This window comes from Cyrtonyx montezumae, unplaced genomic scaffold, assembly GCF_038088225.1.
Source record: "Cyrtonyx montezumae isolate F1298 unplaced genomic scaffold, pur_monq_1.0 scaffold_25, whole genome shotgun sequence".
In the NCBI taxonomy this organism is placed as follows: Eukaryota; Metazoa; Chordata; class Aves; order Galliformes; family Odontophoridae; genus Cyrtonyx; species Cyrtonyx montezumae.
Window position 1 is genome coordinate 3,570,902 of NW_027071992.1, and position 23,318 is coordinate 3,594,219.

Genomic DNA, 23,318 nt, shown 5'->3' on the forward strand with positions numbered 1-23,318 from the left:
CCCGAGAGCGGCTCCGCGGGGCGCAGCCAATGAGCGCGGAGCGCGCGCAGGAGCGGGCGGGCTGCATTGAGGCAGAGGCGGCGGGCGGCGGCGCCGCGGTAACGGAGGAGCAGGCGGGCGGGACAAGGTGCCCTGGGGATGCCACGGTCCCGGGGTAGGCCCTGGTTTGGCTGGCGGGGAGGGGAGGCGGTGGTGAGGACGGACGGGTCGGACCGCAGAGGCCGCCGTGCGAGGTGTCCCGCTGGACTCGTGCTGCCCTCGGGGGGCTGGTAGCGGGGCCTGGGGTTTCTCCTTTAAATACGTACAATTTGCGACCGCGTAAAATCGGTCGTGAAGGTCAACGATATTAAAAAATACAATAATAAAAACTTTTTTTTTTTTGCTTGGTATTTTAGAGAACTCTATTCCATGACCCATTTTCGCAATGGCAGATCGTGTTATTGAGTGGAGATGTGGGGTGATGGGAAGATAGGACGGTTGTTTCCGAAGGCTTCATTTCCTTATTTATTTATTTATTTATTTCCCTAAAATCCTTCTGGATCTTTCAGCTCGTTACTGAGCCTTTTTGCAGTGATTAAAATATTCTGTTGAGGCTTTTTTATTTTTATTTGTGTCTTTGCCAGTTGTTCTAGGGAAAAAAAAACCAACAGTGCATCTCAGGACTGCTTAGCTTCTTTATTAGCCTTCTGTGAGGCCTTTGCTGGAGGCATTTCGCAATTCTTAGTAAATGATGTGATGTACTTCTCTTTTCTGTTATGGAGACGTTCCAAAACTCTTAAGAAGATAATGATTTTCCTTTGCGAAAACCATGCTGTTAGATTTTATCACATTATGGCCATCTTAGTGTTCTCAGTGTTCTGTTTTTAATTATATATGCAACAAATTTGCCAGGAAGGCTAAGCAGAGGTATTGCTTCTTCTTAGTTTGTTAGAACAGTCCCAGTATTTGAGGAGAAATTCTGATTATTGTATTTATTCTCTTAGCCGCTCTGCTATGGCTTACTAGGCTGTTTGAAGTGCTAGTTGAATATTTCACTCTTCTCAAATTATTTGTTCAATTTATTATTCTGTGATACATCTTTTTGAGTTCTGAAAATGAATTCCCAAGATTTACCTAGGAATTTGTGCATCTTTGAGATGACAAAGACACTTTTATTTCTTCTTAAAAGACTTACTGCCTCTTTTACAGTTAGGAAGTTGCAGTTCATTGTTTTACGTTAACACATTCTTACTTTGAGTAACATTTTGGCCCTCCTGGTTTTCCTCATGTATACTGTTGACACTTATATTTCTCTCAATAGACTTCACTTTAACATCATAAGAGTCGCCAAGGTTGGAAAAGACCTTCAGGATCATGCAGTCCAACTGTCCACCCATCACCAATAGTTCTCTTTAAACCGTGTCCCTTAACAGTATCTCAGTGTTCCTTGAACATCTCCAGTTCAGTGACTCCACCACCTCCCTGGACAGCACATTCCAGCACCTGACCACTCTTTTGGAGAAGTGTTTCCTAACATCCAGTACAAATCTTCCCTGGTGCATCTTGAAGCTGTTCCCTCTCATCCTATCACGAGTCACATGAGAGAGGAGCCAACCCCCCAGCCCACTACAACCTCCTTTCAGGTAGTTATAATGAGCAATATGGTCTCACCTGAGCATCCTCACTGTAAAATGTGTGTGTGTCTATTTAACCTAACTGTTTCTCAACTTTTTTAAATTTGAACTTTTTGACCCTGTGACTGTTTTCTGCTGACCATCCTAGTGCACTCTTTATTTACTTGTCAACATATCTTTTGGCTTCTTTTTGCTTGTGTCCACAGAAATTGAATTCAAAGTCTTCTTGATGAACAAGTAGAAATTGGAAGAAGAGGTAGCCTAGTATATTAGGAAGGAAGGAGAGGTAACTGTTGAAGAACTTTGTGGATATATGCATGAAGGCAGTCGTTTTGTAGACTGGCACTTATTCTGACATGATTTCTTTGTTAGAAAGGAAGTTGCCCAGATGAACCAAAGCATTTTAGAAACCATTGCACTTTCTGATTCTATCAAAAATGTTGTTAGTGTCTTATTTCAAAATATTTCCACAGAAAGATTTGATCCTATCTGTAAATATAGAATAGTTAGCTGAAAACTTTTTGGATTCAAAGGGATTACTTAGTTACAGACTTTACCTAATGGAGTATGATTGAGCAACCTGTTAATTTTTGTTCATCTGCATGGTAACTTCTCAATTTGCCTTGTTAATAGGCTGAAAAATTACCAGAAATCATGAATGACTCAGTTTGCCCTGTAGATGCCAAGGAAGAACTCCTACGTGAATGTGAGAATATTTGGAAGGAGATGGAAAAGGTAGGCAAATGATGAAAATTAGACTTCATTTGTTGTTAACTTTAGTCAGGATTTCCTGCTTATTTCTTTTCACTGCATGCTTACCATACCTCCTCCAAAGAAATGGCAAGAACAATGAAATGAAGACCTTAAGAAAGGTCAATGGCAGGCATGTTGGCAGAGATGAAGAGTGTTCTGCAGCCTCAGTCTTTGTGTACAATGTGCTGATTAAGTTGCATCTTAAATAAAATGAGAGAATACATTAAAAAAAGAGAAAAATGAAGTGATAGTTGTTTGTATTCTGGTAATATCAGTACACTGTAAGGGAGATCCTCTTTTTTTTGCATTATGTGAGATGGGAATCAGTTGCTATTCACAAGCACTTAGGGTCATAAATAAAGGAAAGACAGAATTTGAGAAGAAAGAAGGATTGTGCTCTTAGCATACATTCATGAAAGCTGACAGTTGCAACCTCAATCATAAAGTGCATCTTTTTGTCAGATGGTCCAATACGCTAATAGTAATGCTTTAGAACAAGTTACATTTCTTTTTAGTTAGGCCAATCCTAGTCAAAATAAACTTTTTAACAGTTCTGAGGGAATTTATGCATTTTATAAAATTATGTTGAGACTAATGAAAACTCATGGTCTACATAGTATTTTGGGTTAATTTTTTACCTTCTATTTTGTGTGGTATTTATGCACCACTTATTTAGGTTGTTCTGTATTGTAGGCTCAATGCATTAAAAGGATCAGAAATTTACATTAAAATATTTGACATCTTAAAGCAGAATGAGGTACATATAAACTGTGGTTTATAAAGTGTACTGTTTAGAAATAAAAAGCTAATATTAGCTTTGTGTGTAAACCTGACTTTTTTTTTGTTACGTAGAGTTTTGCACAATGTGCATCTTGCTACTGAGCAAGCAGCAGAAAATCCTGTTACTAGGTTTCTGAAATACCGTAGTAAGATAAAAATGAACTATTGCTTAGCATGGTTCTGGAGGATGTGGATTTTCTTTGAAAATTTCAGACGAGAGGAAGATAGGGTGTTTATTATTTTTAATTTAATTGAAACATCATTGAAATCTTGTATCTCATTGCCAGGGCATACCATTCTGAATATGGGCATATTTTAGCTAAAAAATGTAAAGAGCGTTATTCATTGCGTTATTCATTGGCTTCTCTGTTGATGTTATCTGTGATGTCTTGTTACATTTATTGTGCCAGCGTTAGTCAGTGGCAACTGATACACTGCACACATAATTATGTTCTTCAAGTGTATAGTATATTGAGGTGCTAAATGATTTGAAACAAAAACTGTATTATAATGTGATTTCTATACTTGGAAAGCTAGAATAGTAGCCCTGGTTGTGTAAACTTCACAGCAGATTCCATCTTCAGTCTTGCTGTCCATGAGTGTCTTGTTTACATAGCTTCTCATGTTCTTATCTGTTCAGTATTTTTCTCTGCACTAATGTTTCCCATGTAGCTTGGTATTTTTCTCAAATTACACATTATTTGTTAGCTGCTGCTTTTTTATTTTTCGATTAATTAAATTTTTACTTCTTTTTTCTGAAGTATGATTTCAAAATATTTCTTTATTTGCTGTTCTGGGTAAGATTCTGAGGGACACTGTAAGACCCAAGTCAAAACATTTCCCTTATAGTAAACAGTTATTGCTGCAATTTTAAAATGTAATATTTCTTTCCTCCAAAAGGTAGGAATGAGTAAATATTGTCTGTCTTTCGTTTGCTTTCTACCCAGTGTCAGAGCACGCTAACACTTCTAACAGCAGAAACCATGCCAGATTCAGATGCCAAGGTAAGGCATTACTGTTTTTTTTATTTCTCCACAAAATACTCCCTGTAAATAGAATATTTCTTTCCAAAAAAAAAGAAAACAAATTACCTTTGCTTACTCTCTGAAGTTGTTGACTTTACTCTTACAAACTTTGAGACTTAGTTTGAAGTATGTTAATGCCCAGCAAATGCTGAAAGGTTACATTGATGAAGCTTTTTGCATAAATGCAAAAAGAGAAGAGTTTAAGTAAAAATGCCATGAAACTGGTAAAGATCTAACACAGGCAGCAGAAGGGTGGTATTCAGTACACTTGGATTCAGTGTCTTTATATCTGTTTTTAAAAAACAATAATTTATTTTTAGTTTTTACTTTTTAGTTTTACTCTGGAAGTTTGTGTTTGGAAAGTAGAGTTGTTCCTCATTTGTGGATATCAATAGGAAACTGATGTGCTTGAGTTAGGAATGACCTGAGCAATGCTAAGTGTATGAATATGAGCTCCTGGAATTCCGGGGAGTGTTGGCTCACTAGTTGCTTGCAGATTCTAAATAGGAACTTTTAAAATTGAATTTATATGGGGACCCTCCATTTGGAAAATATATTGGTTGAGTGGATGAAATACATAGATTTTACAAATTTTATAAATCTGCATCCTACCTGACTTCAGTAAGTACATTCAGGTGCCTAATTCAGTATATTGGAATGATAAACAGAATTCCAGAGATTCTTGTCAAACACTCAAATATTAAATATCTAGTTAGTTACTGGCTTTAATTTCTTGTCACTAATAAACTATGTTCTAAACTAGAATAAGCAAAATATAAAGAACTCTATTTATATGCTCAGAACACAGTTTTTCTCTTCTTACAGTACTGGGTAAAGTCCTAGCATTAGAAATCACTTGTCTAGGCTTAATTGGGTGTAGGTTCAGAGGTGTTTTTTTGTTTGTTTTTTTTCCTATCTTTATTGAGGTCCATCATAGCCTTCTAATTAACTTTGGAGAAGGTATTTTCTTAAAATGAGACAATGATTAAATTGAGTTGCAAGGGTTTATTCCATTTTATGATGGAAAGTGAGGAGAGGAGGTCATGTTAGACCCTCAGTCAGCAATTTTTACGTGATCCTAATTTAAGCTCTAACATAGGCACTTCTGTTATCATTGAAACTGGCAAAGAAGCTGTATTGTTTTGTTTCTTTTCTTGCTGTTGAAACAATCAGTAAAATTCACTCCTTAATCACCTCAAGATCATAATCTTGCAGTGCACTATGTGGGGTTTTATTGTTTAAGGATGATTCCAGTCTACAACATAATAATTTCCTTACTGAGAAGTGTATTTTGCTAGGAATAAATAAATGCAGCATGAGAAAGAGATCTATTTATGCATACGTTTGCAGTATGTATTTGTCTGTTTGAGAGACATCGATCTACAGTTTCTGAATGGAAGCGTGTTAATTTATTTGTACATCCCTTTTATCAAGTTTAAAAGGTAACAGAGAAGGCTGATCATACTGTCAAAATGTTCCAGTATTAGACAAGAGTGATGATACCACCTAAACTACAAAATAAAGAAACATTTGTATGATGGTTTTTTTTGTTGCTGTTGTTTAAGGTTTTTAATTTTGTTTCCAGTTCTGTTAAATATTTTAAAAGATTTCTTAAGTTACTTTCAAAGTTACTTTGAGTTGTGAAAAGCCAAGCTTAAGGTGTCAGTTATTTGTTTTATTATTGAGATCTTAGATGATTATTGTTTTTATTTTTTTTATGAAAAGCTGAATACAGTCAGTAGTTTCTTTTATTGAAGACAGCAGTGCTTACTGCATTTATACATGTTTACTTCCTTAAACTATAATTGGACAGTGTGTTACATATATGTGTACTTTTCTTCAAATAATATGTGTAATCTCCAAGTATGTGTGTGTGTGTGTATTCTTTCTCCAGATCATAGTAAAATTAACAGAGTAAGAATCTTGTTTAAGAATTTTTTTGTTTTTGTTGGGTTTTTTTTGTAGTTGTTTTTAATCAACTTTCCTGAACTGATGTATTGCCTTATTGCTCCAGTATTTTCAGTGATGTCAGTGAGCTAGAATAGTAATGTAAAGCTTCTTGTTGTTGAGTCTATAGATGTAGTTTTGGTAGAAAATATATTTGACTACTGCTTTTTTGAAAGAAAATCTTTTGTTTAGTCATCACGTCTATCCATCTGTCCATTTAATGGTAAATGTGCATCTGCCACATATCAGAGGACAGTCAAGGATGTGAAATAATGATGCTTCTAGAGGCTTATCTTTAGTTCTAATTATCTGATACTACAGAGGCAATTAAGGAGAAAATTCCAAATCTGAGTGTTTCTGATTTCTGCCTCTTGAAATAAGAGTGAAAATATTTTTTTGACTTCAGCGATTGCTCTTGTAATCCTCCGAAGTATACAGTGGTCTTTTGCATTAGTCACTCTTTTGTTTCTGCTGTGTAAATCTACTAAGTGAATTTTTATTCCACTCTTATTACATTCCAGTATTCTTCAACACGCTTTAAAAGATGCATAATTTCTTTTAATACAGGTTTCCTTGTTACTGACACGAATGCAGGCTTTAAGAGCAGAGTATTATCAGTGGCAAAAAAGAAATCCTGAATGTGAGTAGCTGCTTACCTGTAAGACTTAGTCATGTATAGTTCTGCAACATTTTGTATCTGAGCTTCTTAGGCTGTGTACGTGTTGAGTGTCTTACTGTATTATCATACTATAACTAGTTAAAAGTCAAATAAAATGCTTCCCAACATAACATTTGTCTTTAATTTCTAGCAGTTACACTATTTTTTTAGTGCTTTAGTTTCACTCAAAGTGATTTTTACTAAAATGTACGATTCTGGAAGAGAATGCATAATTCCTATCACCATCAATTGGTTAAATAGAAAATAATTGTTAGCAAGTTTCTTAAAATATTTTATCCTGAGTCAGAAACATTCCCTATTCTGTTACTATCTTTCATGTTTCTCCTTTCTGTGATTGTGTTTTCTCCATTTCTTGTACTTACTTTTTTTTTGATAGATTTATGTTGGCAAATAGTTTTGTTTTTTTTTCCTGCAGTTTTAGAAGAGGCTGATATATTTTCTACATCTTTGTCTTGGATTAAGTAGGCGTCAGGGATTTCAGGCTAAGAAAAATACTAAAAACTTCAGTTTATTGTAACAATACAGGAATTCAGATTGCTTACTGAAAGCACAAACCACTGAGGCAAGTGGTAGGTCTTCCACATTGTCTTTAGACACTGAAAAAAAAACATTAAAAATCAAAGTGTAAATAAAGTCTTCAGGTTTGCCATTTTAGTAAATCATAAGAGTTTATACTGCCCTACCACTAGTAGTCTGATAGCATCCATTTTTCTCATGTTCAGTGTCTGTTTGTACCTTTCAACTTAGTAAGATTTGTTAATCATTAAATGCATACATTTACTCAACTTTTTTGAGTATTTTAATGCCAGATAGTCTTGTTCTTCTTAACATTCCTGTCATGTGGGATACACAACGCAAGCAGCAAATTGTGATTTCCAATACTTTTAGTTGACCAAATTGGAATGTATTTTTAGATGAATATTATAACCACTTCCCTAGCTTCTCTCAAAGCTTATGTACTTGCAGCAGAGCATGTGGTCAAGTAAGAGGAGCTGGAAAAATTAAAAATATTTCTTTTAAATGCTTGGTGTTGTTCACTGGAATAAATTCATAGTTCGTGTGCTTTATAAGCCTGCCTCTTAAGAGAGGTCAGCCTCAAATACTTCTTAGAATTATGCAGACCAAAAGCATGATATTGAATAAAATTTAAAAAAAAACACCTAAATGAACCTAAATAGGAATAACAGAAATACCTTAGGTTCTCTGCCTGATAGTATTTAATTTTATTAAATTAATTATATTCACATTATTCAAGAGATCTTGCTCTAATATTAGTACAGACCACTACTTAAATAGATCTAAAGCATGAGCTTGATTGGTGAGTTCTTTACTCATATTTTGTTTGAAGATTTAGAGATGGTAATTTCCTGAGTAAAAGAGATTTCATCCTGGCATGTAACTTGATGCATTTTGAGCTCGTTAATTTTGCTGGTTTATTTATATCACTGAAGAATTACTTTTAAAGTGGTAAGACTTCTCATAAATGGTTCAGATTTAAAACAACTATAAAATTACTTTCTCAAAGTATGTTTTGCAAAATTGATGAAATCAATTGTATTGCATTTAAGAGATATTTAATTTATTTTTTTTTTAAGGAAAAGCTTTTATTGAATTTTATTTAAGATTAGAAATTCAGTGTAAAAGCTTGGGCAAAACACATTCTCATCATTTTAACATCTAAAAGTGCTAAAGTAGCTTGAATTTTCATGTTGATAGAAAGATTCATATGCTTCAGTTTTTTTCAGAGTCATACACTGATGCACATACTTGAAATTAACACAACATTGTGAGCTGATTGAAGTCCATTGAAGGCTATTAAATACAACAGTTCATTTCTTATTCAGAAAATCACTGGGTTTTGCAGAAGCATTCTAGGGAAACGCCCCATGCATGAATAACATTTTCCTTAAGTCCTGCTTTTGCTCAAGGTTTTTGTTAGGTTGTTGACCTTATTGGTCATTTCATCTGACATTCTTGTAAAGTGAGGATGGTGCTTTTAAGTTTTTCAGATGTGATAGAACAAAGGGAAGGGATGCCATCCAAATAGACAAGGACAAGCTTGCAAATTTAACCGTATTAACCATATGAGATTCAACAAGTGCAAGGTGCCATGCCTAGGTTGGGACATCTCCAGATGGAGACTGGGAGAAGAACTCACTGAGAGCCCTGCAGGCAAGGGCTTGAGGGTTCTGGTGGATTAAAAGCTTGACACAAGCTAGCAGTGTATGCTACCAATTCAGAAGGCCAACTGAATCCTAGACTGCACCAAAAGGGGGGCAGCCAGCAGGGAGAGGGAGGGGACTGTCCCCCTCTGCTCTGCCCTTGTGAGACCCCACCTACAGTACTGTGTCTTGGCCTGGGGTCCCCAGCACAAGAAAGATGGGAAGATATAGTGGTTATGGTGGGGACCACCAAGGTAATCAGCGGGCTTTATCCTCTCCTACAATGAAAAGTTGAGGGTTCTGGGCTTCTTCAGCTTAGAGATGAGAATGTAACTTTCCAGTACTCAAGGGGAGTTTGTACCAGGAGGGAGAGTGACTTTTTGCATGGCCTGATAGTGATAGGACAAGGGAAGACATTTTTTAAATAAATTAGATTACATGTAAGGAGGATTTTTTTTTTATTCAGAGGTCAGTGAGGCACTGGCACAGGCTACCTGGAGAAGCTATGGATGCACCATCCCAGGGGCATCCAAGACCAGGTTGGATGTCACCCTAGCTGGCCTGACCTAGTGGAAAGCCACCCACAGTAGGGGGGTTGGAGCTGAATGAGCTTTAAGTTTCATTCCAAACCAAGCTGTTATGTGATTCTATGTAGATTTCACAGTCCTGATCAAGCAGTTGGAAAGCACTTAAGTATCAAACTGTAACGCATTTGAAGATATTAATTAAGTGTCCACATGCATCTGCCAAACCAATCTCCTTTTTGGGACGGCAGCATCCTGGTCTGTCTTGGAAAGAACATTACCAGCAGATCAAAGAATGTGATTATTCTTCTATAGTGAAGCATCTCGAGACTGCATCTGGAGTGTTGTGCCCCTTTTCTGGGCTCACCAGCATGGGAGAGACATGGGCATGGTGAAACAAGTCTAGTGACATAGTGTGGAAGCAAGTAAGGGCTTGGGGCATCTGACATGCAAGGACAGCTGGATTGTTTAGACTGATGAAATCTTACCGATGTGTGTATAAATACCTGCAATAATAAAGGAAAGAAGAAAAAAAAACCGGACTTGGTACTATTCAGTGAGTGGGCAAAGGCTAATGATGACTAACTGAAATAGAAGAAAGCCCATTTAAACAGATTAAGAAACCTTTTTACTGTTTACTTGAGCAAGTTGCCTAGGAAGGTTTTGGGTTCTCCATACTTAGTGATAGTAAAAATCCTAGTGGACATTCTCTTTCAGTTTATCCTGCTTTGAGTTAGTGTTGTATGGCACAGTCTCCTGAGGTCCCTTCCAAATACAACTGATGTATGAGAAATTCTGAGAAATTTTGAATCTCTGCGTAACCTAGATTAGATATTTGCAAAATATGAGCACATGGTCTGTAGAAAATTTGGCTAAATATTCTATTTGAATAAGTTCTAATTAAGTTCTAATAAAATAGTTTTTGTGTACAACAGAAAAACCAGTGTACAAACTCAGTTTACATTTAAAAGTAAAGTTAGACTAATAACAAACCTTCTGACAGTTGTTCAGTGATTTAATGAGCCTGTTTTAGAGTGAATTTGAAGACGAGGAATTTGATTTCCTGCATTGTTGGAAACTCTTCCGCCGACAGCTCAGGCTTGCTTATCTTGAAATACATACTTTGCACTTCAAAATCATGTACCTCTTCTTGTTCATGAATTTTAAATATATATATATATATATATATATATATATATATATATACACACACAATGCTTTTTTCTCACTAAAGTGACTGAAACACATAAAAATCAATTCATTATATTTTTCAGTAATTTCTACTAATCCAGAGGTACTCCTGTTATTAGGAGAAGAAGAGGTAAGTCTCTTTTTCTGTTAATAAATAACTTCTTGCTTAAATTTTTAAAAATTATATGCAGCTCCTATGTTTTCCTGCAGCTGCTGCTGTGGTGGACTGCTGCTAAGCTAGTCAGGATATTTCTATAGGCATTGTGATTGTTCTAATGCTTATCTTCCCCTAAATTATCTGGAAATCATAGGTTTATTTTTACTTTTTTTTTTAATAGTTGCAGAGAATAAAGAAAGAACTGGAAATAGTGCTGTCAGCAGTTTTGTCAAAGAATGAAAAGCTGAAAGAAGATCTGAAAAGGTAATACAATAATTGTGACTTAAGAATTGTTTAGGGAAAACTGCATTGCATTTATCAATTGCACTACTTCCTATTTTTCATGTTTCAAAGAGAGCAGCAGTGGCATGATGAACAGGAGCAAATACTATACACCTTTAAAGAAGTGGAAGAAGAAATGAAAAAAGAGGCTGTAACAGATTCTGAAAAAAGGTATTGCTGTAATGCCAAATTTTTCATATTAAACAATTTATATTTCATCAAAAGTATGTGACCAAACAAATACTTAAACTTACTGCTTCCTTTGTAAAATATAACAAATAATAAGATGATCTTTTAACAATAGAATATAAGTGCCTTTTTTTAATTGAGGAAAAAACATTTCTTTGAATTTGATATTCTGTTGATATGCTTTTACTATTATATTGGCTACTAGAGTATTTCAAGAACTGAAAAAACAAATGTCGGAATTAAAGGAATATAAGAAAAAACTCATGAATGCTTTGGGTGAGTTCCTAGAAGAACATTTTCCCCTTCCAGAGAAAAATGGAAACGCTAAAAAGAAGGTAAAGTGTTGAGTTGGTGTGCTTATTCTATTGTTCTTGTATTTTTTGTGGTGGTTTGTTTTTTGTTTGCTTGTCTCCTAACTTACATTTGGAATGCTTCATTTTTATTTCGTTAGATATAATATTTTGTTCAAGTCACTGGTACAGAATCTTCAGTTATTCTGAAATATAAATATATTCTTACCACTGATCTTTTATATTTCATCAATGTATTTCATCTTGGTGTGTATTATTTAAGGCTGTTCCAGCTGAATTTTTTTTTATACATATAGTCTTTACCCAATAAGATGCACTAAAAGCTGTGCCAAATCTGAAAATGATTTGGGGTTCACTCCAAATTGCTTCTTTTTTTCCTTTTTTTTTTACTGGACTAGGCAAGTCAATTCATATTTTCCTTGGCAAAGCAAATTTTAATTGCCTAACAATGATTTTGGAACAGTAGTAAGGACAAGTGTTTATAATTACAGTATAGTTTATAATGTTAACCATCAGTTCCTTTTCAGGAAAACTGGGCCAAAAATTATCTTAAAGTTTAGGGAAAATAGGCAGTCAGGGAGTATTTTGCATAATAAATTCAAAGTCTGCAGTAAAAATAAACCTATTTAAAAGACTGATTAGAAAAAAGCTATAAAGAAGGTAGGGGTTGATTTGGATTTCATGCACACTTAGAACACAGAAATAGAATTCTTGAATCTAGTTACTTGTTATTGCAGACAACCACATCATACAATTTCTAGAATATTCTGATCTTCATTTTTAATTCTTTTTGGTTACTACTCTTCCTATTGGTGTTTGTTCTAGCGTTTCAATATCCTGGTTAGTAACTCTACTAATTTACAGTCTTAAATTTACTTATGTCTAATAGACATCCATATATTCTTACACCAGTATTGTCCTTAGAATAGCTTCTTCTTTCTTGTATTTTCCTTTCCTAATACATTAATAGATAGTGGTCTTATCCCTTCTTTTTCTTTGTTTTATGATTTGAAAGAGTAAATTTTTCTGTTTGTTTCTTATGAGAGAGATTTTTATTTCTCTGGCTTATCCTAATACTGTCTATATTTGGTTCCTTTACGACTTTGTGTTTTTTTTTTTATTTTTTTGTAATCTGGTAGAAACCAATGTTATAAACAAAACATTATTGCTTTTATTCTTCACAAAAACAAAATAATACACTTTTGTCTTTTTTCTTCCTGATATTTCTAACTGATGAGACATGAGTTTCTAGTAAAGTATCTTGGATTTACATAGTACATATTTAGCACATAGAAATACCAGATGCGGCCTTTGAGACACAGTGATCATCTCTGAAGTCATCCACATCTTCTTGTACTGTATTTCAGTTCTTCTCCAAACCAGTGCTTTCCAGAGTCTTGCTGTTAGTAAATGCTGTTCACCCTACTTTTGTGGTTTAACCTGGCAGCTCCACACCACGCAGCTATTCGCTCACTTCCCCCTCCCAGTGGAATGGGGGAAAGAATGCAGGGGGAAAAAAAAACATATAACACATAGGATGAAATATAAGCTATTTACTAAGATAGAAAAAGAGAAATAATAGAAATTATAATTTTATTGTGTATATATACACACATATAGCACAAATATACAGTATGCAATTGCACACCACCTGCCAGCCAGTCCCGGGGCAGTGTGTGTCCCAACCCGGCCAACTTGCCCCAGTTTTGCAGTTGACTGGAGATACCACATGTTATGGAAAATCCCTTTGGCCTTTTCAGGTCAGCTGTCCTGGTTCTGTCCTCTCCCATCACTTTTGCTCCCCCCAGCCCGCTTACTGACATGACAGTACAAGAAGCTGAAAAACTGAAGTGTCTGGCTCTGTACAGTACTGCTCAGCAACAACTAAAACATTTGTGTGTTATCAGCATTATTTTTCTCTCAAAGCCAAGACATAGCATCATACCGGACACTATGAGGAAAATGAACTCTGTCCCAGCTGAAACCAGGACAACCTACATCTTTTTTGTCACCATTAAGAAATTAAACTTCAGTGATTATGATTCTATGAATCTATGACTTAAGAATCCATGACTTAATTAACAGTCTTCCTTCAGTCAGATCTATTTCCTCATTTCAACCTGATCTCTCATCTCCCATGTGCTGGTTCGTACTTGTCTTGCAGGTTTTAGGTTGTTCATTCAAATACCGGTTACTTTCCTAGTTGCATTGTAAGCTGTTGTTCACTTTTCTCCCCATGGGTGTCATATCTTTAAAAATGTGTTTCATATAATGAGGTACACAGGTTCATTTGCTACTCTATATGTGATTCATATAAAAATCTGGTCTGGAAGTGATCTCTGGAGTTCTTCCTGTCCAGCCCTATCAGCAAGGCCAATTTCAAGATTGGATCAAGTTCCTCATAGTCATCTCCTGCTAAGCTTCAAATGGAAGAAATGGCATATTCATGTATGTGTTTCAGAATTCTGAGGAACAACTTACGTTAAGAATCTCTCACCCAGCGCAAAATTCAGTTCTTGGCCTTCCTCACACTGTTAGAAATTATTAGTTTTTGCACTCTGTTTTCCATGCAGTTTTCCTTATTTTAAAGGAAATCCCATCACCCAAGGTCTTTGGGATTAATCTACACTTTCCCACAGAAGATTGCTTTATACCTTTATTTGCTTTTACTTAAGACTTATTTTGATAAATTTCCAATCAAGGTTTTATTTTTAGTTTTGTTTACATTCATTGAACTCTTAAACACAGGTTATGTTCTGATGAGTCTTGTTTTTCTTTCCAGTCCTTGTGAATTTGTATCTTCTTCTGTATCTTTCAATGTAATTGCTTCTTAGTGGTTCAGCTACTGGTCCCCTATAGTCAGCATCTAAAATTATCTGTAAAGGCTGGAGAAAGACATCTTCCTTAATGTGTCAGAAATAAAAACTGTCTGCATTAGCAGCAGAATTTGATGCTGCCTGGATTCAAAAGAAGGCATTATTCACATCTCTTATCAGCTTGATTACACAGTTGTTAAGTACCTTTTTCCTCTGTACTTGGCACTGCTGAGGCTACACTTCAAGTACTGTGTTCAGTTTTGGGCTCCTCACTATAAGAAAGTGAGGAGTGTTCCCACAGAAAGGAAATGAAGCTGTGAAGGGTCTGGAACACAGGTCTTATGAGGTGACTAGGATTGTTTAGTTTGGAGGGGACTCAGAAGACCTTAATCACTCTTCACAATGACCTGAAAGAGGTTGTAGCTATCTGGGGGTCAGCCTCCTTTCTCAGGTCACTAGTGACAGAATAAGAGGTAATGGCCTTGAGTTGTGCCAGGGTAAAAATTCTATAAGAGTGGAAATGCAGTGGAACAGGCTGCTCAGGGAAGTGGTTGTAAGAGACTATTATTTCATACCATTGCCTCAAAGTTTGCTGCTTAACATGTCCGAACATGTCCAAGCTAGTCCTGGGCAGGGGTTGTGAAATCCCTTGTCTATGGGACAAGCTGATGGGCATGTCTTGGGGCAACTTAAGATGCAGCTCAGTGGCCGTTGAACACTCTTTTGTGGAACTCATCTCCAGGGAGGGATAACCATCTCAGGCGATACCCGCCTGACGCCCAAGCAGGAGGGGTTCCTCACGTAGACTGGAGAAATCTGGGAGATAAATAGAGGGGTCCTGCAGCCACGAGGTTGGAGGGTTCTCTCTGGAGTGGCTTCCTCTTGGAGAAGCTTTCTCTTAGGAGAGACCTCCTGAGCTGATCACTGCTTGATGCTTCTCGGAGAGGCCTTCTCTTTGGAGAGACCTCACGAGCTGATCACTGTTCGCTGCTGGGGTTGACCCCTCACTGCTTCTCCGGCACTGACCCGGTGCCACTTCTCCAGGACAGCTGCTTGCTGCTCAAGGCTGCCTGTCGCTGCTGCTGTTCTCCCCGCTTCTGCCACCCCTGCTCTTCTGCCTCGGACCATTGGAGCCGCTTGCAACCAGACCGCCTCTGGGATCCTGGCTGCTGACTTTCCCTGTGTTGTACAAACCCTTGCTATCTTTCCTATCGCTCGCCTTCTCTTCCCCATCACCCTTATTGGTAACAGTGTCCACCTTCCCCATCTCCCTGGTCAGTATTGGTAATAAACTGGTCAGACCAACATTTGAACCATTGCTTCTTAATCTCATGCTGGGTATATACATAATCTAAGAACCTCGTCTCACTCCTTAATACTGGAGCGTGACCTTGGTGGAGTCATAATCCCTGGAGGTTTTCAGAAAGAAGGTAGATGTACTGAGTGACATAGTCTGGAGTGGTCACAGGCATTGGTTGCTATTTGGACTATATGATATTATTTGTATTTCCAACCTTAATGATTCTGTTATTTTAACTCTTAATTCTGTTAGTTGTTTTGTTTGACTTCATAGAAGCTTCTAGTAGTTCTGTGTGACTGTGAATGAGCTCATGCAATTAAAAGCAGAGTGAACTGCTGTAAACCTGACTTGGAGTTCTACCTGCCTTCCATCAGACACCAGCAATTGAGGCTGGGATTAAAGATCAATCATAGTTAGCTTCTGTTGCCACGCTCTGACAGGCACCTTTAGTATAGCTAGTGATTGAGGTAAGAATTGTCTTGCATTTTAAATCTTAGAAAAAGTATTAGATTCATTTTTTTTCTTTAGTTAAGAATAGTCATGTGCAGAAATACATTTTATGCAAATCTCTCATAAATGAAGAAGGGATCTTTCAGTTTAAATGAATAGATGTTGATCATCTGGCTTAAAAGTGACTTTATGTGCATTAATTGATTATAGATATTTATTAAAATTAGTAACACTTAATATCTAAGTAATATAATACTATAAACAATACTTATTACATATATTATAAAAATAGGAAAATACATTTGCTAGCTCTAGGAGAATGCAAACATCTTTATACTAACATCCTTAAGATTTTATTATTTATGTATCAGTTCTGTTAATTTCTGGAGTAAAAAGATAACTTTGCCTTTGACACACAAATATCGAACTCAGTTAACTGACTGCTGAAGTAGTATTTTTGACTACAGCCCAGGCCATGACGCATCTTTATGATTCTTCCTTGGGAGTTTTTGCAGCTTCTCACAATAGGTTCCACTTCCTTAGCCTAGTATCAATATAAAGGCAGATAGATATACATTATTGAGCCCTGGCTCAGCCATGACTTGTGCATGATTTCTTTGGAGCAAGCAGTATGTCCTCTTTGTAATGAAGGAGCCAGAATTTTCCTTTCATGAATTATTGCCTTTTTTTTTCCTCTTCTGTTCCAGAACTGTAGTTCGTATAATGTTCTGCACAGTGCTTAGTAGGCAGCTAGCACTTCTGGATTATTTTCTACTTCTGTGTTCAGTGTGAATATGGAAAGTTGAAAAAACTGAAAAAAGAACCAGGTTAAATAAGCAACTGCACAGTTGTACTGACATTGTTTTTATTTTAATTTTCTGATGTATGGCTGGACAGAGAATTTTATGATTCTCTCTTAAACTTGAACAATTTTTTTTTGAAGGGGTAAAATAAATTCTAATTTGGAAGTCATGAAGAAATATTAAGGCACTGTAAACTATAATCTGAAGCTGTGTCAGATTTGCAGCTTACTGTAAACATTTCTCTGATGTTAAAGCTGTTTTTATAACAGCTCATTAACAGAATGTTTTGCATTATACTACGTCTAAAATATGATGTACTTGGTTTAATTTCAATGTAGGTAGCTATATTACAGTCATCTAAGATTAAATGTAATGATTTTTAAAGTAATTAGAATACTGAAGTTCACAATACTGCACTGACAAATGTATTATCAAATCCTACCTTGTATTATGATTGAACAAAAGCCTGTGTCTTCATCTGTTTTGTACTATACTATCAAATAATAATGTGATTTTCCTTGTCCTGAATCTTTTGTTTTGAGGGTTTTGATGGTGGTTTTTTTTTTTTTCTGTTAATTTGACTGGAGGGTTTATATTTGCAGAAATACTCTGAAGAGCCATCTGAACAACTGATAACAATGCATGAAATTTTAGAGGTAAGAAGATATTACGTAGAGCTTTAAGTGATTTTCTAATACTTAGATCTGTTTGCAATCTATTAATAAGATAACAACATGACATACTGTTTAGACAGTTTAAAAGTGAAATGTTTTGGAATTTTAAATATCTATTTTAATTTCTATCAAATTAAACCTCCACATTTTTATGAGACTAGATAACGAAGTCTTCAGTTTCATCAGCAAAAATGATTTACCCCTTATTTCTGTATATTTTATAGAAGTTTTAAGAGTCTTAAGAGGTTCATTTGAGGGAAAACGTGCTTTGGCTAAGAGAAGATGTCAAACCATTCCATTTTGTGCTGTTTTGTACTGTTTAAATACAAGTATTTCTAAAAAGTAATGCACCATCAGTTATAGGAGAACTAAGTAGTATATCTGTTAACTGGATTATCTTCTCTCCTACGAGGAAATCAGTGGGTCTTGATTCATATATTTCTAATGGATTTTATGCTAGTATTAGTGCTTATTTTTCATTATGGTACAACTTAAGATTTTGAATTGCCAAGCATAATTCTGAAGGAGTATTAAATCTTTTCACTAGCATTGTTCCATCTAGTCTTAAAAGTAATATCCTTTCTGTCCTCCGTCCTTATTCTTCAGATAGTTGTAAGAATCTATGTGTAAAACCTCACAGAAAAAAAAAATTCTCTTGAAAGAAAATTTGATGAATAACATTCTGTTGTTAAGATGCTATGATCCGGTCACTATGACATTGTTGTACTTTAGTTTAAAGGCCAGACTTTTACTTACATCATCAAAATCATTTTACATGCCTGAAGTATCTCAGCATGCCTATTAATGTCAAATTAGACAGAGTTTGAAAACAAACTCGAGAATTTGATATAGATGTATTCCCTACGGAAAACAAATTGCTCTTCTTATTTATTTCTGATAATATTAGTCTCCTTAAAATGTGAACTCATCCAAATAGTGTCTGATTTCCATGTGAAAGAACTTATTAGTTCCAGAAATTCAGATATTTTTAGCCATGTTGGCCTAAACTGTGAATGTCCCTTATCTTTATTTTATGGTGATGGTGGTTGTGATTTTTTTTTTTTTAATTCTATTGAGCAACTTGGTTCTAGTTTCAAAACCATTTGCTTAGATACAGATAATAGTTTCTTAAAAAGACAAATGCTGTCATATTTATATTGTAATTACAGAGTTACTGTTGTAGAACTGTCATAGATACCCAGGATTACAACATAAGCATGTGTTCATAATGACACCTCCTTAATGTGCTTGCTTCTTGAATAATGAAAGTGTACATCTTTAATAAATCCATTTTTACAGACTAGGTGTGTACATTTCCATTATTCACATATATTAACACCTGCTTTGTTAAATTAGTAAAAAAGTACCTTAGCAAGCTGTAGACTTATTCATCATGCAAACTTCAAAATTTTTATTATACTAATTTTTATTCCACTAGTAAGCTACATTTTTCATATATTATAAATAAAATATTTCTCCCTTTGAACAGTTTAAGAATTATTACTATCAGATTTAGAATTAAACATGTTTAAAATTTGAAATATATTTGAAATATACATGTATGTAAATGGCCATAAATACAATTTCGGAATATAAGATTTCAAAGAAGACTAAGCAACAACTCACCTACAGCAGTGTGATTGGAGTAAAGACTCAGCTTTGGAGCCAAAATATATAATGAGTACAAAATATATAAACTAGAGCAGTTCTTTAGAGTGTTCTTTAAAAAAAAAAAAAAATTTTTAATAGTACTAGGTGGGGAAACTGATTTTATGCATTTTTCAACAGCAAGAAAGAGGCAAGCAGTGTATTTTGTACTTACTGGAACTAGGAAAGGTAGGACTCTGCAAACTCAATAGAATAATGAAGTAGCTAGGCTTAATAAAGAAAGCACAACAGAATAGGCAAAATTAAATTATCTGTAAGTATGCATTCCATGTGACCAATATTATGAGGACATAAACTCAGTCTTCAAGAGCACAAAAAGAAAGTCGAAACTGATTTTAATTTTCAGTCTCTCTTAACTAATAGTGTATTTAGGTAAGGAAGAAACCAAAGAGTAAGTATTGAGAGGTGGTGAATTGTTGTACGGTACTTGTCATATGCAAACAAGAAGTGGTTTTAAGAATTTGCATGAAAGCTGGTTAACATTCAAGTACCACTTCCTCCACGCTCCGGACTGATTGGTCTATTGGCTTGCTTAAGTATATCAACAGCAAGTGGAGCCTAGGCCCTGCTGCTGAATGAGGTGGGTTCTCCGGTAATGGAGGGCATTGAGAAGGCAGAGTTACTGAATACCTTCTTTGCTTCATTCTTTACTGCTAAGATTGCCATTCATGAATTCTTGACCTTGAAGATGAGAGATAATCTGGGGCAGAAAACTTTTTGCCTTGGCCAAGGAGGATCTGGTCAGAGATTGACTAGGGAAACATGACACACAGAAATCCATGGGCCTCTGTGGGATACACCTGCAGGGAGGGAGCTGGCAGAAGCAATTGCAGAACTGCTCTATCATTTCTGAAAGGAAATGGAAAATGGGAGAGGTGCCTTGAAGACCAGCGGGATGCCATCATCACTCCAGTCTTCAAAAAGGGCAAGAAAGAATACCTGGGAAAATACAGGCCTGTCAGCCTCACATCTGTCCCTGAGAAAGCAATGGAGCAACTTAATCTGGATGCCATCACCAAGCAGGTCAAAGCAGAGGTTATCAGGGGTAGTCAACACGGATTCATCAAGGGGAAATCATTCTTGACCAATCTGGTAGTTTTCTATGATGTCATGACTGGGTGGATAAAGGGAGAGCAGTGGATGATGCCTACTTTGACTTCAGCAAGGCTTTTCACATTCTGTAATAATATCCTCATAGGTAAGCATAGGAAGTGTGGGATGTACAAGAAAACAGTGAGGTGGATTGAGAACTGACTGATGAGTAGAGCTCAGATAGCTGTGATCAGTGGTGCGATCTAGATGGAGGCCTGTAGCTAACTGTTCCCCAGTGGTTAGTACTGCATCTGGTCTTGTTTAATATCTTCAGCAGCTCTATGAATGAAGCAGTAGAGTACATCCTCAACAAGTCTGCTGATGATAGAAAGGCTGCTCTAAAAGTAGTGCCACCTCTTTTTGATTTGGTTTGCTCACAATGTCAGAGGCAGGTGTTGGTGGTATGGCCATAGGGGCTGGACCTCCCCACCAGTACTGTATTACATGTTATTGCCGTGTGACAGACAGCAGCAGAAGGGCACTGACAAAATGACGTCTGACATGGACATGTGTATGGAGCAAAGATGCGGCACTGAGTTTCTCTGTCTGAAAAAAAATGTTATCTACTGACATTCATCAGTATTTCCTGAATACTTATGAAGACCAAACAGCACATGTGAGCACAGTGAGGTGGTGGGAGGCACATTTAATCAGTGGTGACAGTTTACATTTCCACTGGTATAGGTTTTTATGATCGTTGGTAGTAAGTCAGTTATGGCTATGAGACAGATTATTTCCGAAAGTCTCTCTCAATTATGTAAGGATTTCCTGCTGCATTCACATCCATATTTCTTAGGCATCTATAGTTACATTGTCTAGAATTCCTTTGAGGATTTTTTTTTTATATGCAGTGACAAACTTATTATTGATAGAAGGGGAATTCTAGTTCTAATTTCCACAACATGTTCTAAGTTTTCTACTTTTGGTCTTGAACTACAGGTGCTCTTGAACAAATTAATATGCACACCACATGAACCCTATGTAACAGTTGATGACTCATTTTGGCCACCTTATCTGGAGCTGCTACTGCGAAGTGGGATTGTCCTGAGACATCCAGAAGATCCAAACAGGATACGCCTGGAAGCCTTCCACGAGTAGTGTAGTCTTCATGTACACTTTTAAAACAAAACAAATCAGTAGTACTTCCACTTATGGGGAAGATATACTTATGGGGAAGATATACTTATGGGGAAGATATACTTATGGGGAAGATATACTTATGGGGAAGATATACTTATGGGGAAGATATACTTATGTATCTGCTGAAAATTGCTGTAAAAAGGCTCAATGGTGTTCTACACGACAACTTTGAGGGTGAGGGGGGAGTGAGAACAGTCCGGTGTTAAGTTTTAGCATTTTTTCTAGGCTTTTTTAGCTCTACTGTTTTGTTTGTTTTATGTTTAATTTTTTAAGGAAGAAAAATATTTTTGAAGTGCATTTAATTTTGCCTACTTAATCGGTTATTATGTATAATTATAGATCCTGGTAGGTGTTGTCCAGAAACATTGACTTTTATTTGTTTTAAACTGCTTGTTCAGATGCCCTCCATTCGAAGTCTAGTGCTAATGTCTGACTTGCATACACGTTGACTTTTTTTTCCTTAATTATTCAGGGTTTTTTAGAATGGTCCTTTTGTTTGTTTGTTCCTAAATATTTTGTATTTTACTATCCTTTTCGTTTATAATATAAAATCTTTTGAGGTGGGAAGTACTTTTTAAAAAGTCATTAATCGAGATCTTCGTCAATCTCCTGTGATAGTATAAATTGAAGAATAAAAAAAATATTAACCACTAAGTAGCTGGTGTGTTGGTAGTTTTCTATTGTTTGGGTTTTTTTCCTTAAAAACAACAGCAAAACAAAGAAAACGAGGACAGTTTAGTCTATGAAGGCAAGCAAGCTCTGGAAGAGATTAAATATCTATTATTTTTCATAACACAAATACTATATCCAATTAAATAATCAGAATCGCTTAAAAAAGCATGTCTTCCTAGAAAGATTTAACTTAAAATTTTGGAACTCTGCTGTTCCAGAAAGCTTTTCTGCTTAGGGTTCAGACATGCATTCCTTAGGCCCAATTCAGTCATTAATTACAGTAAATAAGAAACTACAGGAGAGCTACAAGCCTTTTAGAAGGGATGCACAGGGTAGGAGGGCTGAGGGAGTTGCCCTCTGTGTTAAGTGGACAGAGAGGGAGGAGCTGCCTTAGAGAAACAGCTATGACTAGGTGAAGAGCTTGTGGGTTAAGACAGGGACCAGACCAATGAAGGACATCAGGGATTGGGATCTGCTAAAGGTTGCCTGGTCAAAAAGAACCTGTTGACCATTCTTTCTTGCTTTGACTACAAGATGAATGGTGCTTTCAGGCGCACAACCTTACGGGAGGTTTAAGGTGCCTGACTGCCTGCTATGAAAGCAGTACTGAACAAGCAATCTAGGAGACCCCTGCAGTGTGTTGAGGATAACTTCCAGATCAAGGTATTGGACAGCCCTACCAGAAGTGATGCATTACTAGACCTGATGCTCATCAATACATACCTTATGTGCTAGTAGAAGCAAAAGGTGAGGATAGAGTTGAAACTCCTAGGTGTGACAAGTAAATGTGGTCTGGATCAATGTGAAGTTCAAATCCTTTCTTCGAAGAAGAGAGTACAGGTTTTGACTCCTCCTTCCCCAGGACTTGTGTCTACACTCAGGTATAGACACAGCTAATGCTCCCACCTTCAGCTATTGATGATTAGAATTGTTCAGTCATGACTGTTTCACACCACCTGTTACTTTCCTTCAGCCAACATTTAGGAAAGAGTTACCCTTAATTCAAAGTAAGATGTGTAATTCCAGTAGGAATCCAGCTTGTAAAGAAAAGCTGAACCATTTCTCTGGAGACATTCAAGACCCGCCTGGA

The 23,318-nt window shown here is 36.3% G+C and overlaps 1 protein-coding gene across 2 annotated transcripts; it reads left to right on the top strand.

Annotated features, from left to right (window-relative positions):
- The first annotated feature begins 1 nt into the window (after position 1).
- Positions 2-21,581, top strand: CENPK (centromere protein K). Of its 2 annotated transcripts, none has more exons than XM_065739832.1 (10): positions 2-98; positions 2,247-2,348; positions 4,094-4,150; positions 6,686-6,758; positions 10,758-10,804; positions 11,013-11,095; positions 11,186-11,284; positions 11,508-11,637; positions 17,585-17,638; positions 21,356-21,581. In XM_065739832.1, the coding sequence occupies exons 1-10, from the start codon at positions 30-32 to the stop codon at positions 21,512-21,514; spliced, it is 873 nt and encodes a 290-aa protein (XP_065595904.1). In that variant the 5' UTR covers positions 2-29; the 3' UTR covers positions 21,515-21,581. The 2 variants fall into 2 exon arrangements, with proteins under 2 accessions (XP_065595904.1, XP_065595905.1); XM_065739833.1 differs by lacking the exon at positions 2-98 and adding an exon at positions 892-906.
- Positions 21,582-23,318: the final 1,737 nt, after the last annotated feature.

Coding starts and splice junctions, on each gene's coding strand:
- CENPK (XM_065739832.1), top strand. CDS start 30: ATGAGCGCGGAGCGCGCGCAGGAGCGGGCGGGCTGCATTGAGGCAGAG. Junction 4,151..6,685: donor TGCCAGATTCAGATGCCAAG/GTAAGGCATTAC, acceptor CTTTTAATACAG/GTTTCCTTGTTACTGACACG. Junction 10,805..11,012: donor TGTTATTAGGAGAAGAAGAG/GTAAGTCTCTTT, acceptor TTTTTTTAATAG/TTGCAGAGAATAAAGAAAGA.